The sequence below is a fragment of the Lichenostomus cassidix genome, chromosome 6 (assembly GCF_008360975.1).
Source record: "Lichenostomus cassidix isolate B80296 chromosome 6, HeHo_3.0, whole genome shotgun sequence".
Taxonomy (NCBI): domain Eukaryota; kingdom Metazoa; phylum Chordata; class Aves; order Passeriformes; family Meliphagidae; genus Lichenostomus; species Lichenostomus cassidix.
This window is the reverse complement of record NC_139487.1, coordinates 32,392,312-32,414,848: the sequence shown is the minus strand read 5'-3', so window position 1 is coordinate 32,414,848 and position 22,537 is coordinate 32,392,312. Positions and strand designations below refer to the sequence as shown.

General features: G+C 52.6%; 2 protein-coding genes across 3 annotated transcripts; one reads left to right on the top strand and one right to left on the bottom strand.

The window, feature by feature from the left end:
• Nucleotides 1–827: 827 nt before the first annotated feature.
• On the top strand, nucleotides 828–18,269 carry DNAJB12 (DnaJ heat shock protein family (Hsp40) member B12). 2 transcript variants are annotated; one of them, XM_085064383.1, is made up of 9 exons: nucleotides 828–988; nucleotides 5,015–5,189; nucleotides 6,100–6,245; nucleotides 9,088–9,273; nucleotides 10,649–10,728; nucleotides 11,360–11,469; nucleotides 14,144–14,316; nucleotides 15,176–15,307; nucleotides 16,440–18,269. In XM_085064383.1, exons 1-8 carry the CDS (start codon nucleotides 856–858, stop codon nucleotides 15,295–15,297), a joined length of 1,125 nt encoding a protein of 374 aa, XP_084920509.1. In that variant the 5' UTR covers nucleotides 828–855; the 3' UTR covers nucleotides 15,298–15,307; nucleotides 16,440–18,269. The 2 variants fall into 2 exon arrangements, with proteins under 2 accessions (XP_084920509.1, XP_084920508.1); XM_085064382.1 differs by having other exon boundaries at nucleotides 15,176–18,269.
• Nucleotides 18,270–21,029: 2,760 nt separating this feature from the next.
• Nucleotides 21,030–22,537, bottom strand: DDIT4 (DNA damage inducible transcript 4). The gene is made up of 2 exons (XM_085064392.1): nucleotides 22,377–22,537; nucleotides 21,030–22,124 (listed from the first exon to the last, which is right to left on the bottom strand). Exons 1-2 carry the CDS (start codon nucleotides 22,471–22,473, stop codon nucleotides 21,643–21,645), a joined length of 579 nt encoding a protein of 192 aa, XP_084920518.1. The 5' UTR covers nucleotides 22,474–22,537; the 3' UTR covers nucleotides 21,030–21,642.

Sequence of the window (22,537 nt, the reverse complement as noted above, 5' to 3'; positions counted from 1 at the left end):
GGCAGGGTGGGCAGGCCCTGGCACAGGGTGCCCAGAGAGGCTGTGGCTGCCCCTGGATCCCTGGCAGTGTCCAAGGCCAGGCTGGACACGGGCTTGCAGCAGCCTGGGACAGTGGAAGGTGTCCCTGCCATGGCAGGGGTGGAACTGGATGGGATTTAAGGTCCCTTCCCACCCACCCAAACCATTGTAGGATTCCATGGTTCATACGGGGATATTGATCCTATCTCTCCACCTAGAGTCATCTTCCTCCCCTCGTTTCCCTGCCACAGCGTACTCCTTTGGGGTGGTTTGGGTGTGGGTCCCTGTGCTGTCCTACCCCACAGACCAATGTGGAATGCCGCTTTGGCCCTTGCCGGCTGTCGCTGTTCTTCCCCCTCTCCTGCCTGTTCCCCACGGACAGCCTCCAGCGATCACCTCTCTCTGAATTCGCTCCTCTGGAGCACAGCGAAGGCTGTTCCCTCTATCCCTGACGCGACTGAACGTATCCAACACCTCTGGGCAGCCTCATCCCTCTAGCGTCTCCTTCCGTCAGCCCTTGCCGGGCACAGTCCCAGCGGCAGGCAGGACCTGGTTCAAGGGCCGGGAACTCGGGCAGGACTGTAACCTGAGAGATTCGCGAAGGGTTAATCCTTCCCTTCCGAACTCCCGCTGAGAGCAGGACCCGGGCCTGTCCTTCGGAGTCCCCTGCACGGGGGGCCGCCCCAGTGTCGCTCCGCGGGGCGAATCCCGGTCTCTCCCCACACCCCGCTCCCTGCCGGCTTCCCCAGCACCCTCCGTCCGGAGGGCTTGTCCCTGTGACGCCATCAGCCCGCGCCCGGCCCCGCCTCTCCGCCCCCCCGCCCGCCCGCCGCCGCCATGGAGTCGAACCGGGACGAGGCGGAGCGGTGCATCGGCATCGCGCTGGCCGCCGCCAAGGCAAACCAGCCCGACAAGGCCCGCCGCTTCCTGGAGAAGGCGCAGCGCTTGTACCCCTCGCAGCGGGTCCGCGGTGAGCGCCGGCCCGGGGGCGCGGCGGGGGGCCCGGGGGAGCGCGGCCTGCGCGGCAGCCGCCGGGCCTGACCTCTCACCCGCAGCGCGCCTGCGCAGTGCGCGCGGGGCACGCCGGGAAAGCGAGTTCCTCAGGGGTCCCTGAGGGTGTTTGGGGTCTCGGCTGCGGTACTGCCGGGACCGGGTACCGCAGGGACCGGGTACCGCAGGGACCGGGTACTGCCGAGACCGGGTACCGCCGGGCCGCGGCCTCTGCCTTTAGCGGGGACTCCCAGTGAGGAGGCGGCCGGGAAGGGAAGGGAAGGGGGCCCGGCTCCCCGGCTCCGGCCCGCTGTGGGACCCCTGAGGTGCGGGAACACCACCCGCTGCTGGTGGAGCAGCGCTGCAGGGAGGGAAGTGGCTTGGCAAGGCGACTGAGAAGTTCTCGGGGGTTTGCGTAAAGCCCTTCTCCTCCTCCTGTTCCTCCTTTTCTAGTTCTCCTGTTCCTCTCCTTATATTCCTCCTTTCCCCTTCCTATTCCTCCTTTCCTATTGCTTCTCTTCCTCTCATCCTCCTATTCCTTTCCTCCCGTTTCTGTCCTTCTCCTCCTTCTGTTCCTTTCCTCCTCCCTCTCCTGTTCTTTTCCTGCTCCTCCTTTTCCTCTCCTATTCCTCTCCTCCTCCTGTTTATCTCCTCCTCTGATTCCTGTTCCTCTTCTTCTCCCATTCCTCCCCTCCCTCTCCTCTTCCTCCTTATCTCCTCCTATTCCTCTCCTTCCTGTTCCTGCATTCCCCCTCATATTCCTTCTCTCCTCCTGTTCCTCTGTTCCATCTCTTCCTCTTGTTCCTCCTCTGCTCATCTCTCCTCCTTTCCTCTGGCCATTCCTTCTCCTCTCCCTCTCCTCTTCCTGTTCCCCACTGTTTCCATCCTATTCCTCTCCTCCCTCTCTTGTTCCTGCTCCAGCAGTTTCCCACTGTTCACAGACAGATATGCCATGGCTGAGCTCACCCTCACACATGTAACAAAATAATCTTCCTTGAAGACTTTCTGCCAGATTTATGGGTTTTTTTCTAATTCTTGGAAGCTTTAATTAATGTGGGAATTGGTGTGTGGAAGCAGCCAAACACAGTTCTTTCCCTGTATGTTCTTAAATTGCAGAATTTAATGCAAAGGGCTGTAGATTTTTTTTTCCCACTTTGACCTCATCTGAGAATGCATTCTTTGGCTGAGCTTTGCAGCTTGTGTGTCCCAAGACTTCCTGTAATCCTCTTTTTGGTTGCACCATGCCTCTTCCCGCTCCCTCAAACACAGCGTGTTGTGTGTGTCTGTGGTTTTCCTTCCCTCCCTTTCCTTCGGAATTTATACTTTTGTGAAATTACTGGGTAGGAAAAGTGACTTTTAGAGGAAGGCAGAGGCCAGGGGAGGCAGCAGGGCAGGTTAATGTTAAACACAACGTGCTAGTTTGTGGCCAGACCCAACCAAGTTTCTCATCCAAGGACCCTTTGCTTGGTGTCCTGCTGGGTCTGGAGTTGGGAAATGCTGCCAGAGATCCTGCTGTGGTCACTGAGCCTCTGTGGAGCTCCTGGGAAATCTCTTCCCCAGGAGTTACGTGGGGTTTGGCAACACTCAGCGACGTGGCCCTTGCGCAGCCAGAGCTGCATGCTCTGACCCTGGCTGGGCTTTTCGGGATCAGGGAAGGGTTTTGCAAGGGGATTGCAGCAAAAATCTCCTGTATCAGGGCACGTTGGTGGAGACACCATCACACACTGGTCACTTTTAAGTGGGAGTTGGGGAAAATTTTTGTAATGTTGGCTAATAAGGGAGGAAAAGTGCTCCATGGCACGTGCTGAGGAGGGACTGAGTTGGCAGAACTGAAACCTGATTCTGCACTCTCTGCGTCAGTAATCACTGAATTTGTGCTGTGCTGGGGCTGCATGGACGATGCAAAAGCAAGAGGAAGGGGGCTGTTAAGCAATGTGGGACTGACCCGTGGATTTCTGTGGTTGGGTTTGGGAGCTGCACTTCGGGCAGCAGGGCAGGGGGGAATTCTGCCGCTCTGCCCCGCTCAGGTGAGACCCCACCTGCAGAGCTGCCCCAGCCCTGGGGCCCAGCACAGGAGGGACCTGGAGCTGCTGGAGAGAGTCCAGAGGAGGCAACAAAGTTTCTGGGGGTACTGGAGCACCTCCCCTGTGGAGCCAGGCTGGAGAGCTGGGGCTGCTCACTCTGGAGACCACAGCACTTTGTGGTGCCTAAAGGGCTATAAGGAAGCTCAAGTAATTTTATCAGGAATTGGAGTGGAAGGACAAGGGGGAATGGCTTCCCACTGCCAGAGGGTGTGGTTAGGTGGGATATTGGGAAGGAATTGTTCCCTGGCAGGGTGGGCAGGCTCTGGCACAGGGTGCCCAGAGAAGCTGTGGCTGCCCCTGGATCCCTGGCAGTGTCCAAGGCCAGGCTGGACAGGGCTGAGAGCAACCTGGGATGGTGGAAGGTGTCCCTGCCCATGGTAGGGGGTGAAGTTGGATGAGCTTTAAGATCTCTTCCAACCCAAACTGTTCTGGGATCAAAATCTCCTGGCAAGCTGTAGGGAACTGAGCCCAAACCAGCAGGAAGCATGGCGTCGGTGGGAAACAGCCTTGTGAGGTGAAATTTAAAAGCACCTTGCCAATTGCTCCAGGTTTGAAAGGTGCAAAACCCAAGACTATAATTCAGTGAATACTGGAGCATTGTGAATATGAGGGAGGGAAGGATTTATTTCTCTAAATTAAATTATTTTTAAATTTGTGAAGCTCCAAAGCCCAAAAATTCATCCAGTGAGTTACTGCTTCTTAGCCCACTGTCCTTTTTATCCCTCATCCACTATTGGCTTTTGGATTACTGAGTGGATTTTTCTTGCCCTTCCAAGCTGTAGGGCTAGATAGGATATCTTGGCTCATCTCTTGGCCTGCAAGTGCTGTTTGCACTTGCCTAAAGAAGGTGATACCCCCATAGTGCAAGGTCTGTAGTGTGCAATCCATGGGAGGAGGTGGAGTGTTATCCAGACCCAGTTCTAGGGTCTGGATAAAGGACTGCAAGCTCAGGATACTGGGGCCTGTGTAAATAACATTGGCTGGGTTTCACTGTAGCTTGTGTCCCTGTTCTTTGGTCTGTGGGGTATGACAGCACAGGGACCCACACCCAAACCACCCCAAAGGGGTAGGGGGTGAGGAAATCAGTCTGGTGCTTGGTTTAAAAAAAAGTTAAAAAGATGGTGCTATCCAGCTGCCAGGGAAGTGCATGATGGAAAGATGCTTGGAGTCTCCCTCCATCGTGTCACCTGTGTGGTTAGGCCAGGCCTGGATATTTGTCCCCTCTTGGCTGGAGAGGGTGGAAGACAGTGCCTGAGCCTTGCAAGGAGGAAAAGAAGAGGGAAGGTGAGTTTATACACATCAGTAATTGAGAGGGGAGATGGTTTTCACAGCTGCTCCGAATCTGTAGGTGAGACAGGAGAACAAAGCACCCGTGTGACTCATGTGAAGAGCTGGCAGCCATCAGTGCTGCAATTCTGTCCCCAAAAGGGGAGTGTCCCTGTGGGATTGGCAGCCCACAGAATTATTTTCTAGGCTCTCTAAAGATATGGCATTGTCCTATCACTTCCCCTGCACAATAGGCACTCAAAGGCAGGAAATAAAGAAGAATAATATGGTTTATAATGTACTGGAGGACAAATTTGGACATGCTTTGCTGTCAAGGAGAGATAGAGGGGAAAAAAGGACAGGGATGCACTGCTCTGGTGATCCACTGTGCCTCCTGGACTGTCTGTCTGAGTGGTTGTGGGGTTTTTGTGGAGTTTGTGTTGGGAGAAGCAGAACGTCTTCAGGAGTAGCCCTCACACCTGGGTGAGAAGCAGCAGGAGCTGAAGGGTTACATGAGTGGAAAGGTGAGGGTCTTCTGGAGGAAGGCTAGAGGTGGAGAGGTGGCAGAGATGAAGAGGGGTCTCTTCATGGGAGGGCTGGAAGGGCAGGTTGAGCTTGGTGCTTTCTTCTTCATGTTTGTCTTTCTCTCATTTCAGTTCTGCTTGAGTCACTCAACAAGAACGAGCAGTCGGCCAATGGCCAGTCCCAGTCCAAGGAATCCACAAACCCTCAGTTCAGGAAAATGAGCGGAGACTTCCCGTCGGCCAACGGAGAGGCTGGAGGGGAGGCCCCCAAGGGCTACACTCAGGACCAGCTGGATGCAGTGAAGAGGTTTGTGCGCAGCTCTCCAGGACATTTGTTTGACTTTATCGTGTGGTACCTGTCTGCTTTTCACAGGATTTTAAAGATTTCAGCTTTGAACCGTATGGAATGGTGTTAAGAGCGTGCCCAGGAGGATTTATAGCTCCAGCAGCCCTGGGAGGCAGATGGGTTGGGTGTGCTCTTTTCCAAACCCTGTTTCAAGCTTCCCTTTATTCCTTTCTCCCATTTGCCCATGCTGGAAGCTGAAGGACTGAACTGCAGGCGCAGTGACTTGGTAAACTTTGTTTAAGATTATGGACACAGCCTGAATTGCACAAGAACCTCTCCAAGGGACTTGCAGGAATGTTTGTTACGTCATTCATTTCTCCAAAAACCCGGCCTGCTGGATTCTGTCTCATTGGAGTAACGTGAGAGGGAGAAGCCATGGCTGGGTTGTGAGTGTGCCCAGGGGGAACTGGGCTGCACACCCTCGGCAGCTCTCTGCTTCTTCCTCTGGAATTCAGCTGATGCTGGTTTTAGATCTGGGAATTAGCTGAGGAGAGAAAAGGAGGGTGTGGGGGGAAAGACCAGTACCCTTCAGATCCCGTAGTCCTTCCCAAAAAACAGCCTCCAAAACGTGAGCAGAGTGAATGTGAAGTTTATTTGCCAATCACATTCCTGTGCAGGTCTGAGGAGAGGCCCTTCCACCTCCACTAGCCGGACTCGTTCCGTGCTGGTCATGCTGGCACAGCCAGAATGAGTCAGTGAAAACAACTGGGTCACCCTGTGAGGAACAGGGGCTGAGTAATCCAGAGATCCCTGGGCAGTATCCATCAAAATCACGCTGCATGAGGAGTCTCAGAGTTAACAAGTATTCAAGACAAAGAGGTTTCCACTCCTGGAACTCAGTGTCCCTGTTTTCTCCCTTCTCCCCTGGCAGGGTAAAGCAGTGCAAAGATTACTATGAAATTCTGGGAGTGAACAGAGAAGCTTCTGATGAGGATCTGAAAAAGGCTTACAGGAAACTGGCGCTGAAGTTCCACCCGGACAAGAACCACGCTCCGGGGGCCACGGAGGCATTCAAAGGTAAAGCCAGCTCCAGATCAGTGGTTTGCCCCCAACTCTCACTGAGCTGGGCTAGTGAGAACCCTTAAAAACAGCCCCACAAGTCAGGCAGAGTGAAATAAAGCTACTCTTTGTGAAGTTGTCTCCCTTCAGAGCTGGTTGTGTCATGAACAAAGTATGAGCTTAAAATAATAAACACAGGTTGGCATGGGTAGGATTCACCTCTGTTGGATAAGGAGAAGCCTTCCTTCCCTTTCTCCCAGCAGCCCTTCCTGTGTGTTGCTCCAGCCTCCTGCCAGGCTGCTCAGGAGGGAATTCTGTCAGGATTGACCCAGTTAAGTTGTGCAGCACCAGAGGCAGCCATTGGGTTCACAAAGCCCTCAGGAGAAACATTCCAGGAAACACCTGACTGTTTGTGGATGGAATTGGTGGATAGAAATCCCAGGTGGAAGTTTCTAGGGTGAAACTGCAGCAGCCATACAAGCGAGCCCAGCCAGAACTCAGAAAAGGTCATAAGGAGCTCCAGTTCTGCTGCAAAGAGCCCAATTCTCAGAGCCTCTCAACAACTGCAGCGGGGATGTTTCCTGGGTAATAAGATATTTTAAAATTGGAGTAATTTTCCAAGAGAAATGCTATTGCTTGGAATATATAACCCCATCTTCCCCGGCAAGCTGTGGAAGTGTGATTATTATCATTGAGCTAAACACAGAACGCCTTGGTGCCAGTTGTACAGCATTGATTCCAAAGCCATTTAAATGGTCTGATTCTGGCCATTTTTTAGGAATAAATTCATTACTCAGAAGGAGGTGAGGCCTTGGCACAGGTTGCTCAGAGAAGCTGTAGCTGCGCCATACCTGGAAGCTTTCTAGGCCAGGTTGGATGGGGCTTGGAGTACCCTGGTCTAAGTAGAAGGTTATTTCTACTGGTTACTTCTACTTCATGTCAGGGTGTGGAAGGAAAGGGGCTTTAAGGGCACCTTCTACCCCAAAGCAGTCTGATTTTGGGAGTGAAATGCATGAGACTTCTGCTGGAGCAGGGCTGGCCTGGTGTGAGTGTACTGACACAGTATGCGGGTGAGCTCCTCACAGACATGAATTCAGCAGTAAAAGTCTTAGGTAAGGTTTGTTCAAGCCTTTTAAGACTTAAATCCTTCCCTGATAAGCATTAACAAATAGTGACTGACCCCCAGCTACTTGGGAGAGCCTGTGTCAGTGTGGGGGGCAGATGAAAGAGCATCTGCATACAAGTATCAGCTCTGCCTGTGCAGAGCCTCTGCTCCATGGCTCATCCTTGGATCCCTCAGTGGCCAAAGACAGGTTTCCTCACCTGTAATCTTGAATAATGATGTTTGCCCAAGGCTTTGGCAGGAGTTACGTGCCAGAAGTGGAGCGTTAAGCAAGGTGCCCTTTATCCCCCGCTGCAGGGTTATCTCCTCCAGACCTTGCCTCCATGGCTTCCTGTCCTTCAGCCCCTGAGCTGAGCTGAAGTTCAGCTGTTTGGTTCCAGAGGGTGAAGGGGGAAACGTGCCCTGCTGTGAGGATATGAGTTAATTTTTCCTTACGTTGATGTATTAGCTGAAGTCTTGGCATTCGCCTTCCCAGTGACCACTGATAAAGTGCTGCGTCTTGTGCTGAGCCCGTGTCTCAGTGTACAGTTCCAGTTGGCTGCAGGCTGTCTCGTGGCAGATTTGCATCACTACCTGTGTGCTCTTTAAAAAAGAGTTGAGCCTGGCTACTTGGAGCTAAAATCCTGCTTTGGAATGAGGCATTTCTTGGGCTTTGTCAGCACAAAGTCAGACAGTGAACAAACCCTGAACCACTCTGTTGTCATTACTTCGCTTGTTTTTTCCAGTTGTGTGGTTGATACACTGAGTCAGTGCTTGTCCACCAGCTTCCCTGCCTGGCTTCAGAAATGTTTGCTCTGGGTGCACTAATTATAACCAAGAAGGAGAAGGAGTATATTGACATTACATCCTCTGCCCTCCAAATCTCCACTCCGAGAAGAAACTGTACACCTCCATCTGACCATGGGGAAAATGTTGAATCTTGGAGTTGATCTCCTCCAAAAGGGCATGTTGTCCCCCTTTTCCATCCCTTCTGCCCCTGCCTTTTACACACCAGGCAGCCACTGCCACAGGCACTTTGGTTCCTTGCAACACAGGGAGGCCTGGGGTGGGTTGGTACAGAGGGAAGTGGGAAGCTGGAATGTGTTGAGAGGCAAGTACAGAAATAGGAGGGTGGCAGGCAGACCTCCTGGGAGAAGGGCTCAAACTCCTGAGGCTGGAAGGAGAGCAACCCAGGGACCTGGCAGGGGGTGAGCTCCAGTACATTTCCACCCTCACAGGCACTGGTTAACAGTCCTTGTAATTATGCACCTTACGTGTGGCATCTGGAAATACTGAAATCCATAGCTGACGGATTCAACTTCTAGCTAATATTTTCTAGCAGCTTTTATGGAAAGTTTTAAAGTCTCTTCCAGGGATTTAGCCCATATTTAAATTCTTTGCAGTTCTGGTTTTAGGCTCTGACATTGAATTCCCTTAATGCCACTTTTGAATAAAATTTGTCAACTAAAATTTTATTTCCTTGCACAGCTGCCTACAGCTGAAGGGTTTCTCTGAGGACATGCACCAAACCCTTATCAGTCATATCATAACTTCTTCATTTGAATTAATTAAGGAGTTTTTCACTGAGTGTGGTTTTTCTCCTGTCTGGATTTGCCAGAGGCGTGTGCCAGGTACCTGTTGCAAAGACGTGGGTAGTTGAGACTCTGATTTGTATGATGAGAAAGGCAAATCCTGGCAGTTTGCAGGGCTGTATGTGGGAGAAAGGAGCTAATTGCTTCCTTGTTGTCCGTGTTGCAGCCATTGGGAATGCATACGCAGTGCTGAGCAACCCGGAGAAGAGGAAGCAGTATGACCAGTTTGGAGATGAGAAACTCAACCCCGCCCGGCACGGGCACAGCCACTCGGACTTCCACCGCGGCTTCGAGGCTGACATCTCCCCCGAGGATCTCTTCAACATGTTCTTTGGGGGTGGATTTCCTTCTAGTAAGCACCTTAAACCTTCATTTCTTGAGTGGGGCCTCATCCTTTCGGCGTTGGAACAGTGCAGTTGGGATTTATTGGGCTATACAAGGGCTGCTGAGCTTGCTGAGAGGGAGTTCTCCCTCACACATGGCCTAAACAGCTCGAGTTTCTTAAATTGTTCAGCTTGGAGACCTCAGCAACCATCAGAGCTGGACTTCTTCCCAGCCTCAGGTGTTTGCACGCTGGCAACATCAGCTGCTGTTAGGCAGGGTCGAATGCTAGAACAAAAAGAGACTTGTTTTAAGGCTCATTGTGAGAATAATCCTGTTTTGAGGAAGGCTTTTCTGCCTGATGATTTTAGAATTTAAATCTTGTTATCAAAGCAAACTGTGGTAACACCTGGGCCTTGTCCTTGATCTCTATCTGCTCTACCATGCAGCTTGAGCAGGTTCTCCGAGATTGGTGGCCACTTCCTTCTCTCCCCTATGTCCCATAAAAAAGGAGGAAAATATTATTTCTACAGCATAATTTAGACCTCATGAATTGAAAAATAAATCTGCATCCTGTTTGTCCACAGTGCTGATCATAGCTTGGGTAGCAGGAAAAAATTGGGCACCTGTTCCTTTACTTGCCCAAAAGACACAAATTCCATGTCAGGATAAGGGTATTTTGGAAGATTCCTTTGTACTTGCTCCAGTCATATCTGACTGGAAGTGGACACAGGGGTTATCTGACCTCTGTGAGCCAACCTGAAAAATAAATAATTTGGTTTCAGCTAATTCAGGTAGCTTTTTCCTGTCTGGAATCTAAGAATGAGCACCCCAACACCAATGACTCTCAAAGGCATCTGGAAGCCTATTGCAGCATTTGTGCTCTGCCTGGCAGAGAGGCCAAGCTACTCCTGCAAAAACAGCACGTTGCTATTTTAGCTCAGTCTTTTTTTCCCTTTCCTCACTGTCCCGAGAGAATTGAGGGCTGCTCTCTCAGCCTGGCTCCCTTTGCAGCTGTAGCTTTGACATTTAAAACAAGATGTGGAAGAGCTTTGTTTGCAGGGTGGGAAAAACCCCAGAATTTTTTCTGTTTGTAGTTGGTTTTAATCTGTTAAATCGGAAGGGAGAAGGCCTGTGCAAGGTCTTCTCTCTGTAGCTGACCCTGCTTTGGGCAGGAGGTTGGACCTCCTGAGGTCACTTCCAAGCTGAGTTTTCATACAATCCTGCAAAATCTTACAGAAGGATCTCTGTGCCCACTCTGCACTCAAACAACCTTAGGAATACCCTTGTTCCAGCCTGGAAGCAGGGTGACATGGATCATGGCCACCCTTTGTGGTCCCTTCCTGGCCAGCCAGCAGCATCCTCCACACTGTGACTTTGGAGTAAGAGTTTTGTTGTGCCCACAGGTAATGTTCACGTGTACAGCAATGGCAGGATGAGATACACCTACCACCAGAGGCAGGACAGGCGGGAGCACCAGGGGGACGTAAGTGGAGAACAAGCTGGGATTTGGGAGGCTGGAGGTTTTCCCAACATGTAGATTGGGAGCTGGTTTCTGTGGCTGGCTTGTGAAACAGTCCTGCTGTTTCCACCCCCCTGAACAGAAAGCTGGAGTTGGGGTTATGGCTGTTGTCTGGGCATAGACAATTTTACTGTAAAAAACAAACAAACAAGAGCTTTCTGAATATTTTTTTTCTCAAGCTTGAAGGGGGACTGGAGGGAGCTCAGGAGGTGAGGGAGAAGAGGAATTCTCTTCATCCAGCACTGAAGAGGGGAGAAGGCTGTTCATAAAACCAGTCCTGCTCACTAGCACAAGCAGGACAGGACCTTGTTTGCTCTAGAAAAGCAAACTGTGGGCGTGAGGCTTTTGAAATTCCCTCCCAAGGTTCCCCCTGGCAGTCCTCTCTGCCCCTTGTCACATCCACAGAAGGGCCAGTGGGTTTGGACCTTTGGAGTCACACTGTCCTATGGGCTACTGGGAGCTATTTTGGGTTACTCCCTGTGAAAAGCAGGAGAGAGGAAGTTGTATTGGAGCACTGGGGGGAGGGAGAGTGGTGCCATGGGATCCTTGTCCAGGTGTATGGGTGGCACTCCACTGTGTGTTTCTGTTCCCTCAGGGTGGCCTGGGGCTGTTCGTCCAGCTGATGCCCATCCTCATCCTCATCATTGTGTCTGCTCTCAGCCAGATGATGGTCTCCAGCCCACCCTACAGTTTGAGCCCCAGGCCGTTAGTACCCATTCTTCTAAAATTTATCCACATGGGGAGGGGGTGGGCTCTGGAGGGGTGTGGGGGGGAGGGATCTTGCCTCTGGTTTTCCTGGTTTTCTTTGGGTTTTTTTGCTTTATCTCCTGACCCCACTGCTCTTGCTGCCAGTGAAGTCCTCATGGTTCTCAAACAGGTGTGAGATACAAGGTGCAGGGAAAGTTGGAGGGTGCTCATTTCCCTAAGGGAGAGAGTTCTTGGACAGGGGCCTTCTGTTGCCCAGCACCAAGATCCCATATGGAGAAGGAATTGAGGTGTAGAGTTAAATTGGGGTGTGAAAAACAAAAAGCCAGATCTGTTTGTCATGAAAGCCTCAGTACAAAGCAGTAGTAAAAGCAGATAAGGACTAAAAGACTCTCCCAGAGAAATCCCCTGTTTCTGAATTCTCATCTTGCCATGAAATAGCTTTGGCCATACATTTAGGATGTGAAAGTGAAACTGTTTTGTTCTAGCTCCTGTGGAAATGCCCTGATCTGCTCCCTCTGGTGACTAATGGAATATGTCCTCATTCTTAGTCACTTTGCAGTGCCAGCAAAGAGTGGGAAAACAGGCTTGATTTCTGTCTGCTTGCATCATTCTTGACAAAAGCTTAATGCATGTTCAGTGCAAGTTCCTTATGTGCATTTAGAGAGGTCAGGCCTGGTTGCAGCCCTGGTTCCTGCTTAGTTTCCCAGGTAGCAACGTTTCCCATTGATCATAGAATCCCAGAAGAGTTTGGATTGGAAGAGACCTTAAAATTATCTTGTTCCAGCCCCCTTCCATGGCCACGGACACCTTCCACTAGACCAGGTTGCTCCAAGCCCCATCTAACCTGGTGTTGAACAATTCCAGGGGTGGAACATGATGTTAAATACTATAAAACCCAGCTTTGCTTTCAGATTCGGGGTAAAGACTGTGACATTAGTGCTTGGGACCAAAACATGGAGTGGTTTTGGCACAGTTAAGGATTATTCTGAGAGGCTGAAGAGTGTTGAGCTGTGATTTCCGCAGCTGGTATTAGTGCTGTAAAATTAAGCATTATACACATACACCAGTGTGGTTTATACTGGTGAAGAGTTTGTGAGGTGAGAAGGCACTGAAGGGAGGGCAGCTTTTAAGTGGGCAGGGATTTGCTTCTAGCCATGCCAGCTGCCAGAGGAAGCCATCCCTGAGGTCCAGATGTTTCTCCACTGTTCCGTTGCCTGTTTCCTGTGCTGTCCCTGTGTCTGTGTGCTCAGGTAGCAGCAAGCAACCCAGTTTCCAAGCCTGGGTTTGGACAAAGGTGGCAAATGAGCTCATCCAGCCCTCCCACATCCTTGCTGAGCAGCCAGGGTGTTTGAATTGGAATGAGGTGGTGCAGTGCCGGCAGGAGGAGCTGCTGGATCACTGACTGCCAGCTCCTCTGCCAGCAGTGAAGAGAAAGCTGTGCCTGAGCTCAGCAAGCAGGGGAACAGAAGCTCTGAACCCAGAGATTTTAATGCCACTTCTCCATAGTGAAGCTGCCACTGAGAGGGGCAGAGTCATAAAGAGCCATTTGTCACTGTTAGCATTGTAAATGTCTTCCAAAAATGATCTTCCTGCTGGAAGAGCTGCCTGGGCCTGATTGTTACCATTCAGTACCGCCTCATCCAATTGGCCTGACTTAATTGCATGTCTGACTGCAGGTGACAGGTTTTTTGTGCCCTGATTTTCCTGCTTCACACCCCAGTGTGTTGCTGCAGCCCTGCCAGTCCCAGTCCTCCTCATGTGAGGGCACTCTCTTGTAGTCCATCTTTATCCAGGAGAGGAATATGAACTTTGGGAGAGCTCAGGGCTCTGTCTTGACTGGAGAAATAGTGAGCTGGGCTTTTTCCAGGCTGCACCTCTGCACCTTTCTGCCTTGAAAAATCCTAGCAGAGCTTTTTGGTCCTGTTCAGTCCATCTGGTTACCCACCTCTGGGCCTTGGTGAAACGTGCAGGAGTCTTGGGATCACTCCTGTAAACCCTGATAACAGACTGAAGGGCAAGCTGGATGAGTTAATGTTTATACCTGGCTTAAGAATCAGGCTGGCTTTTAATGCAGCAGCAGCTGGTATTTATTATGGGGAACTTCGGGCATGTCTCCAGGTGGAGCTGTTCTGGCAAATCCAGTGTTGAGCCCAGCTCCTGTGTTAAAGCTCACACACACACCCTAGGGAGGATCTGTAGGTTTGCTGGGGTGTCAGGGGGAGCAAGAGCAGGGCTTTGTCTGAAATGCAAATCCACATGGTCAGGGGAGGAAGGAATTTCCTTCTGGAAAGTGCTTTCTTTGCTGGTTGGTGCAGGCCAGGGCACAGAGCAGGTCTCACTTTGTGGATGGAGGAAATCACAGATTTAATAATTTAATGAAAATTCCAGGGAACATTTTATTTTAAGTGGGTTTAGGCCCTGGGCAATATGCCTTGGAGTTATGTCTGTATTCAGAGGTCAGCCCACCTTTCTGGAGGCCTGGCAGCTTCTCTCTGCCTGTGTTGGTGGTTCATTTCCACCAGAAATGCTGCTCCCTTCCAACCCTCTGAGCCTGTGGCTGGTTAGGGATGAGGGATGTTTCCAGCCATTCAGGATCACATCACCTGAGCTGAGTGCTTTGCTGTGCTCTTGGAACATGTCCTACACTGTTGTGCTCTTCTCCCTGCCCCAGGTCTGTGGGTCACACACACAGGAGGGTCACAGAGCACCTTAAAGTGCCCTACTACGTGTCCGAGAGCTTTGCTGAGGAATACACGGGCACGAACCTGAAGAATGTTGAGCGGAGCGTGGAGGATGACTACATAGCAAATCTTCGGAATAACTGCTGGAAAGAGAAGCAGCAGAGTGAGTACCAGAGGGTCAGGAGCTGTTCCATAGGGTGGCTTTGGAAAGGTCTTTGACTGAGGCCTGAGTTGTGCTAAAGTTATACTTTAACATGGTGCCAGCACATTTCCTGTATTGTTGGCTTTGTTTTTTTCAGCCTATGACTTCATGGCAGGCCCGGTATGTGGGGTTTTTTTGTTTTGTTTTGCTTTTTAATGCTGCTGCAGAACTGGTCAGACAAGAGCTGTGCCCCAGAGGTTCCCCTGCTGTGTCAGCAGGATATCTCAGATTTCCAGTGGAGGGGGAAGTTAGAACCTCTGGGATCATCGACAGCTCTGTGTAATATTTCAGTTGGTCATGGACGGTGTTGGAGAGTCTGCTGCCCATGGTGTCATGCATCCCACATCCCACCCCTGCTCCAAGGGCTGTGGGGGCTGCCCAGGCTGAGGATCCAGCCAAATATCCTGGCTGCAAAGGGTGAGGGCAACGAGTTCCAGGGGCAACCTGTGTGCTCTGGCTGCGTGTGATGGTCACAGCTCTCGGAGCAGTGGCTGGGGTAGGATTTCAGCGCTGGAATGCCCGATGGGCTTTGATCCCTGGGTGTTGCCAATGGAGGCCAATGCCATGCCAGGCTAACCTTTGTGTAGGCTGCCCATGCGCCTCCTGGGACTGGAGACAGGTTCCCTTGGCTTTTCCCAGGATGGATGAGCTGTCAGCAGCTCTTACGCCCATCCTGTCCTGAAGGGCACAGGGCATTTCCTCATCCTCATCCTGTGTTTCACCTTGGACAACTGGAGGTGCCTCCTGTTCCCAGCAGAGCCCGGGGAGAGCAGGGATCTCTCCATGGGGCATTGCTAACCCTGGGCTTTTCCCTCCGCAGAGGAAGGCCTGTTGTACCGAGCGCGCTACTTCGGGGACACGGAGCTGTACCAGCGGGCACAGAGGATGGGCACCCCCAGCTGTAGCAGACTGTCAGACGTCCAGGCCTCCCTGCACGGATAGTCCTGCCCAAGTACGAGTGGGGAGCTGGGAACCGTAGTGCTTTTATCACTGAAATCCCTGATTGAGACACAGACCTCCAGGAGTCTCCTCGGGTGCACACACAGGCCTCTCCTCCGACGAGCGCTCCCTCGTTAATCAGGAATTGATTGGGTTTAGTTTGCATGTCGGCACCCTTGGCTCTCTCCAGGCTCCCTGTTTTCTCTGGCCTCTAGGAACAGGGCAGAATCCTTCAGTGAGGGTGGAAATTTCTTACTCTACACTACTCTACACTACATTTTAATGAACCTTTTTTTGGTTGCTTTATTGCTTATTTTACTGGAAAAGCTGTTATCCCTGGCACATGAGGCAGCACGATGACAGGGAATGGAGTCCCACCCAACAGATGTTCCTTGTGTCACCTCCCCCGCCCCATGGCCTTCCCATTCAAGGAGAACAAAGCAAACGTTCCCAGCAGGTTGTAGATGTGACTTACTGGGTTAAACTGGGAATCAAAGTAAAAGCAGCTGAAGGGGGGTCTGGAAGATTTGGTTGGTTGGATTAAGGAGAGCCTGGATAACTCATGTGAGACTGGATGTGCTGGGAGAACTGCACCAAAATAATGAAAAAATTTGCTGCCAGGTTTGGAGTCCTTTCTGTGCTTAAATTTCTGGGCTGGTTTCACCTACCAGATACTGTGGGGCTGGCTGTGAAATGTGCAGGCCCCACTATGCCAGAATTTCTTCAAAACAGGGTTTCTACAGAATAACTCCTGGGTGAAGTTTGCACCAGGTGTTGTATGGACACCCTTCCGGCTCAGAGAGACTCCTTGAGGATCTCAGCCATTGAGCTGCTTGATTTGCAGTTTTGGGGGTTGTTTTCCTTGGCATCTGAAAGTCTGGCCTTTAAAGCAAATCTTCTGGGCCACGTTGGGCTTTTTTTGGTGTATCCTGGTTTTGGATCCATTCTTGCCTTGATCTGCCTGCTCTCTCGTTCGGATGACTGCGCCTCTTCTGGTGTTAATGACCTGCTTTTCTTTAATTCCCTGCCTGCACCTGTGGTCTGGAAAGAGCCTGGAAAAGCTGCTGCCTGTGCTGTGGGGTGGGGAAGGAGAGGGGAGTCACAGATTGTCTGGAGACTGACACCGCTGCCACTTTTGTTCCCAGACCGTTGAAATGCCTGAAGACTTCTGGGGAAGTGCACTGAGCTGAGGTGACAGACTTTGCTATTTAAAAGGAATCAAATGTTATCTTATAAATGGAATTGGAGAATTAGCAACGCACAAGTGCCCCTCTTTCTTCTCTCTGCCTCTCTCTGACGATCGCAGGCAGTGCTTGGGACAGGAAATCCAGCTCTCCATCTTCCTCTTCCCCTTCCAACACTACTGGCATATTCCCAGGATCCCACAAGGATCCCACAGCCCCTGGAACAGACACACAGAGTGTAAAGTAACCCACACTAACTGCAGAAGCCTTGAAGCAGAAGGAGGCCCTTCACTACTGCCAGTGGAGAGAGAAGTGGGACAATTTGTTGATAAAACTCTAAAGAAAAGAAAATATAATCTATTTAGCATTAATTTATAGCTGTATATATGTTGTACTTTTAAACTATGCAGGGGTTGGATGATTAAATTATTTTGGTTTCTGCCTGTTTTGGGGAGCAGGGGAATGGGAAGCCTCTTCCCAAGGTGTCTCTGTCCACAGCACTTTCCTACCTGGAAAACAAAAATCACTGCAATTGCTGTGCTTTGCTCCCGGGAGGACGTTCTGCGGATTGGGACCTCCATCCACCTGCTCTGGGGGTTGTGATAAAACCAAATCCCAGATCTGCAGGGGCTCACAGAACTGGGAGAGCACGTCCAGAGCCGTGGCCTGGATTTGCAGCATCGGCAGAAGCCGCAGGGTCAGCTGAGCGCCGGCGTCGTGCTCGGGACAGGAAGGATTGTCCTGGATGGATTTTGCTCATCAGTCTTTGGTTAATTTGTGCACGTAACTCCTTTTTCTGCCGAGTCTGCTCGAATTCTGCCTGGTAATCAGCGCACTCTGTGCAGAGAGGGCTTTCCATCAGCCTCACCCTTTGTTGGGGGGTTTTGTGTGTGCCCCAAGCTCGGGGTCCTCACCCACCCGCCCACCCAGCGGCCCTGGCCTTCACACTCTGCCTTGTGTTTCCCGGAGGACACCTGGAAAATACCACAAATCCATCAGGAATGGAGTGTTCCATTGCTTCTGTTGGAAGAAGTTCTGCTGGGGGAGATCAGGGGGTGCCTGATCTGCACTCTGACCCATCCTGGGCAGGACCAGTGTGAGGCTGCTCCAGGTCAAGAGCCATCTCTTGGAAGCAAAGTCGGCTCAAGCAGAGCACCTCCCATGGAACAAACTGGATTATTTTAATATTTTTTTTCTTTCTGCTCTGCAGCTCATTTGTGTCTAAAGACATTTCCAGTGGAAACCATCCCCTGGCACTGTCAGGGGAGTGAATCAGGAGCACGGCAACTCGTGGGTGGGCTGGCAGAGGTGGTTTTATCCCGTTGTCCTTAGGAATCCATGCGCTCTGTCTTCGGCTGTTTATTTATTTTGTGAAATCTCAGCCTCCCGTTGGCTGCAAGCCCTGTTATCCTGCAGCCACCATGGCTTGGACATGATTTTAAGAGGTTTTATTTTTTTTTTTCTTTTAATGATTCCTCCACCTTCAGAAGAAATTGGGTGGAAGTTCAGGATTGGAAATGGCGCTCGATAGAGGCACAGGGATGATGGGGACGGGGTTAAACCAAAATCCTGCTCACAGAAGGAGCTGGACGTGTTGCCCAATGGCATTCCCTGCCCGGAGCCTGCCTGCCAAAACCTTTGGGTTATTTTTCCTGGTAGATACCCGGAGATCATAAGGAGGGAGATCATAAGGAGGCATCAATCCCCCAGGATGCTCACAGAGGCTGTATCTCTTGATTTAGAGTTAATTATACAATTGTACATCTATAAATAAATGTTTATAATGTGAAAGGCTCTGGCTGGGTTGGTGTCCTGTGGATCACTGCTCCAGCCAGCTCTGGTTTTGCAGCTCTTCGACTGTGGATGGAATTTGAGGTCTTTGCCATCCCCAGTGGCTGAGAATTCTGGCACTGTAGGGGCTGCCCTGGAGTGGGAGAGGGAAGGACAGGGAGAGGATGGAGAGGAGGTGGTGCCCCTGTGGGTCATGGCAAGGTGACAGCAAACTCCCAGCAGGACACCTTTGCTTCATACTGATTCCAGCTGGGCTGTTCCCAGAAGGGCCTTCCTCCCATCCTGTGAGCCCCACATCCTCTGGCTGAGCTCTTTTGGGTGATGCTTTATCCTCATCCTAGGATGCCACCAGCATGGCAGCATTATCCTGGCATTTGAAGGTGCCCTTTGGACATGATCCCCATCAGGGTGGACAGGAAGGCTCGGGCTGCCTTTGTCCTGGGCGGAAACACTGCCTTGGGTGCGTTTCCTGCTGGCAGCGGCTGGGAAGCTGCTGGCCCCAAAAGCTCAGGGTTGGATTTGGGATGGGTCTCTTTTCCTCACATCCCGCTCTCTGGGGCAGGCTGGTCCCCTTTGGCAGCTCCCTCCTCCTTCCCAGGCCCATGCTCAAAGTGCTAGAGGCGTTGGGTGGGAATTTCCCGCTTTTCCCTTTTTTCCCCTCCTCTCACAGGCCAAGGGTCACAGCCCTTCCATTTCCTCTCAGCGACAGTGACTCAGCCCTGCCGGTGCAGGGCACATCCACAGCCCAGGTTTTGGGGTGGTTTTGCTGCATTTTGGGTCATTCCTGGCCTGGAGCAATGGGAGACACTTGAATTTCAGGGTGTGCTGGTCCCTGCCCACTCACCAAAGGTGTGGGTGGTTTGGGCTGCCCATTAGCTCGTTAGCCCAAGCTTTTAATTGGAGCGGCTGCAAAGGCAGGGAGGCATCAAAGGAAGGCAGGTGCTCCAGGAACATCCTCCTCTGGCAGGTAGGGAGCCAAGGGGACCCCTCTTCCCCCACCGTTATTTTTGGTAGCAAAACATGAGGGTTTAACGTTATCCTGGGATTTAAATCCTCATTTGCCTTATTGCGGCTGATGCCTCCAAAAATCTCCCTTTCCTGTGCTGGCACCTGGGATCCCTGGGCAGATGCTGGTGCCACAAATAGCCCCACTGACACTTCCCAGGTCCCAAAATATCCCTTTGCCTACACCCTGCCCTGGGAGATACTTGATCCAGCCTTGCTAGAAGCATCTGCACCTTCCAGGGAGCTGCCAAACCCCAGGGACATTGAGACACCCCCAAATTTCTCGTGGAAAGGCCATTTTGCTATAAATAAAAGCAAAGTTTCACCTTCATAGCTGGGGCGTTCCGAGAGCATGTGGTCCCACATGGCAGGTTTTGCCAGGCACCCCCAGGACAGAGGCTGTGTCACTCTGTGTTGGCTTTTGGCAGTTCTGGTGGGTTGTTTTTTTTGTTTTCTTGGAGTGATACTTTTTAGAAAATGGGATGTGGAGCCCCTCGCCTTCCCTGCGAGTGGCTGGTGGGGGACAAGCAGGAGTCACGCTGCTGCTGGCAGCACAGGAGGTACAGGGCCACCCCTTTGGAGCTCGATATTTTAAAATCCACGTATTTATGGAGCTATAAATACCACTCCCAGACTCAGGATGCCTCAGCAGGGCTGACAGCACGGCCCCAGCTGAGCCGCCGGCGGTGCTGCCGTCACGGTGCTGTAAATCTCCTGCTGTGCCCTGGGATCAACGTGCTGCTTCCAGCCTGGGCTGGCAGTGCTTCCACCCTGGCTGAGGAACTTGGGGTTTGGGCTTCCCTTTCCACCCCTCTCAGTGTCTCCGGGGGTGGTTTTGTGCTGGATGACCCCACAGGGGATTCCCCTCACGTGAAGGGGGGATGCTCCAGCACGTGACTCTTTGAGAAATGCCTCAGCCCCCAAAATTTTAAGGGAAACCCCCTCTCTTTGCACAATCTGGGTGTGTAAAGGTGCATTTCCAGCTGTGCCAGACTGGCACTGCTTATTGCCCTGACTGCTCCGAGGTGGTCTTTACACCAGTGAGCAATCTCTGCTCCCAATACCCTGGTTATGGGTCATTTGTGTCAAAAGCAAGGTTTTTGTGGCAAAAATTCTCACTAAAAAGTCACTGTTTGTGCACAGGGGGATTAAAAAAAAATAAAAATTCAAACAACCTAAGGCTGAGCCAGAACAAACTTGCAAGTGAATGGAAATGTTTTTTCAGGCTGGTTTTATCCCCCCCACACCTTCCACGGGTTCTCATTTGCCAAGCAGCTTAATTACCCTTGAGTGAAAGCCTCTTCCCCGAGGCCTCTAATTGCAGGTTTGGGTAATTGGCCTCAGTGTTGCAGAGTGTGTTTGGGTCTGGGGTGTGCTCTCCTCCGGCAGGTGTGACCCTCCTCCTCTCCCTCAGCCCCAGTTTGAGCCTGTTCTCTTGGTTTGCTGCCCAAATTTTCCCCCGTGGCTGCCAGGAGAGGAGCAGCAGCCCCTGGCTGGGGTGTTGGGGTGCTCCTCCCTGGGCACGAGCAGACCCAGGGCTGGCACAGGGGCCTGACTCAGCCCCCTGAGTCACAGCCCCGTGGCTCTCACTATGAGTGGGCGCAGTGGGATTCCCCGCCATTCCCAAAACATCCAGCTCCCACCACAGGGGCTGCCCTGCCAGGGAAAGGCTTCCCAAGGGTGCCAGCAGGCCATTTCAGACCAGTGGTTGCATCATCCCTCCCCGGACCATGGTGACAACAGGGAGCCAGCAGGTTATCAATCAAGACAAGTTTTATTAGAAAAGTAAAAAACCACCCGACACGATTGCATAGGAATTCTTGCACTTGAACATCAAGTGTATGAGTGTAAAATGTAACCAACGAAGTGCCCCAGCGTGTCAGGGCCAGGGGTCCTGCCCTCTGGCCCGCGGCACCTCACATGCCCCTCTCCCGCCGCTCTCGTGATCACAGATACAATTCCAGACCCCGGGAGCCAGCACTGGGCCTTGCCTTTGATCCAGACCCCTTCGGCCATCACTCAGTCCCACATTCCCCTCCCCCTGAGACCCCATTGATTACAATACTCTTTACAAAACCCCCCATGATTGATGAGCCGTCAGGAGACCAGCACCCCTCCAGCAGCCCTGCTGCGCCTCCAGGAGCGCGGTCGCCGGGATCATGCCACAGTCATCGACGGCGTGAAGCGACCTGCGCCTGGTCCGGGCTGCTCCACGCCAGGGATGTCCCGGCACACGTAGGCCTGCCCAAACTACTTCCACCTACAGCCCTACTCCAGCCTAACCTAAACTACAGCGGCTGCCAGGAGCCGCCACGCTCTGCCCGGCTCTTCCAAAGCACTTGGGAAGTGGCTCCTCCGGCCCGGCCCATCAGCACTCCTCGATGAGCAGCTGCTCCGAGCTGTACAGCTTCTTCTTGATCACCCTGAAGCCCGTGCTCAGCTTCAGCGGCGCGAACGCCGGCCCCGAGGCAAAGAGTCCCTGGATCTTGGGCCAGAGGCGCGAGTCCAGCCGGAGCACCAGGGTCAGCTGGAAGGTGGGCACCACGGCGGGGTCGGCGGCGATGTGCCCCACGTCATGGCAGGCCTTGCCGTGCTCCACGCACAGGTCGAGGAGAGCCCCGCGCAGCCCGCAGGGCTCGCTGCACGCCAGGCGCAGCAGCTCGGTCCGCACCTGCGCCTGCAGCTGGGCCGGCATCAGGAGCCGCGAGCAGCGCTTGGCGCCCAGCGGGGCCCGGCCCAGCTTGGCCTGCACCACGTCCATCAGGTTGGCGCACAGCAGCTCGTCCTCGGGGTCGTGCAGCAGCTCCAGGTCCAGGTCCGGCAGGGAGACCCCCTCGGCATACTCGGCATCTGCGGAGGAGACACAGGCAGGTCAGCACCGGGGCGAGGGTGGGCCGGGCGTCTCCTGGGCGGGAGACACCGATCCCGGGGGCTCAGGGGTGTAACAGGGGTGTGCTGGGGCTTCTCGTGATTCTGGGAGACGCCGATCCCAGGGTTCTGGGGGTGTAACACAGGCTGGGCACAGCACCACCACCCCCTCGCCCAGGGACCTTTATCCATCCTGCAGCCCTGCTGTGACCCCAGGGAGAGACCCGCACTCACCTCCCTCCGAGCCGGAGGCGCTGCCCAGCGACTCGCAGTCGGAGGTCTCCAGGCGGCCCCGCTCGCCGCCCGCCAGCTTCTCCCACATCCCAGGCATGGATCTGGATACAGGACACCGAACACGACCCCGGCTCGCCGCCGCTCTGCCCGCGCCGCCCGCA

Excerpts from the sequence above, each read along its gene's own strand:
- DNAJB12 (XM_085064383.1), top strand. The coding sequence starts at position 856 with ATGGAGTCGAACCGGGACGAGGCGGAGCGGTGCATCGGCATCGCGCTG. Across the intron at positions 989-5,014 it reads CCCCTCGCAGCGGGTCCGCG|TTCTGCTTGAGTCACTCAAC; the intron begins GTGAGCGCCGGC and ends CTCTCATTTCAG. Across the intron at positions 9,274-10,648 it reads TGGGGGTGGATTTCCTTCTA|GTAATGTTCACGTGTACAGC; the intron begins GTAAGCACCTTA and ends TTGTGCCCACAG.
- DDIT4 (XM_085064392.1), bottom strand. The coding sequence starts at position 22,473 with ATGCCTGGGATGTGGGAGAAGCTGGCGGGCGGCGAGCGGGGCCGCCTG. Across the intron at positions 22,125-22,376 it reads CGCCTCCGGCTCGGAGGGAG|ATGCCGAGTATGCCGAGGGG; the intron begins GTGAGTGCGGGT and ends TCTCCTCCGCAG.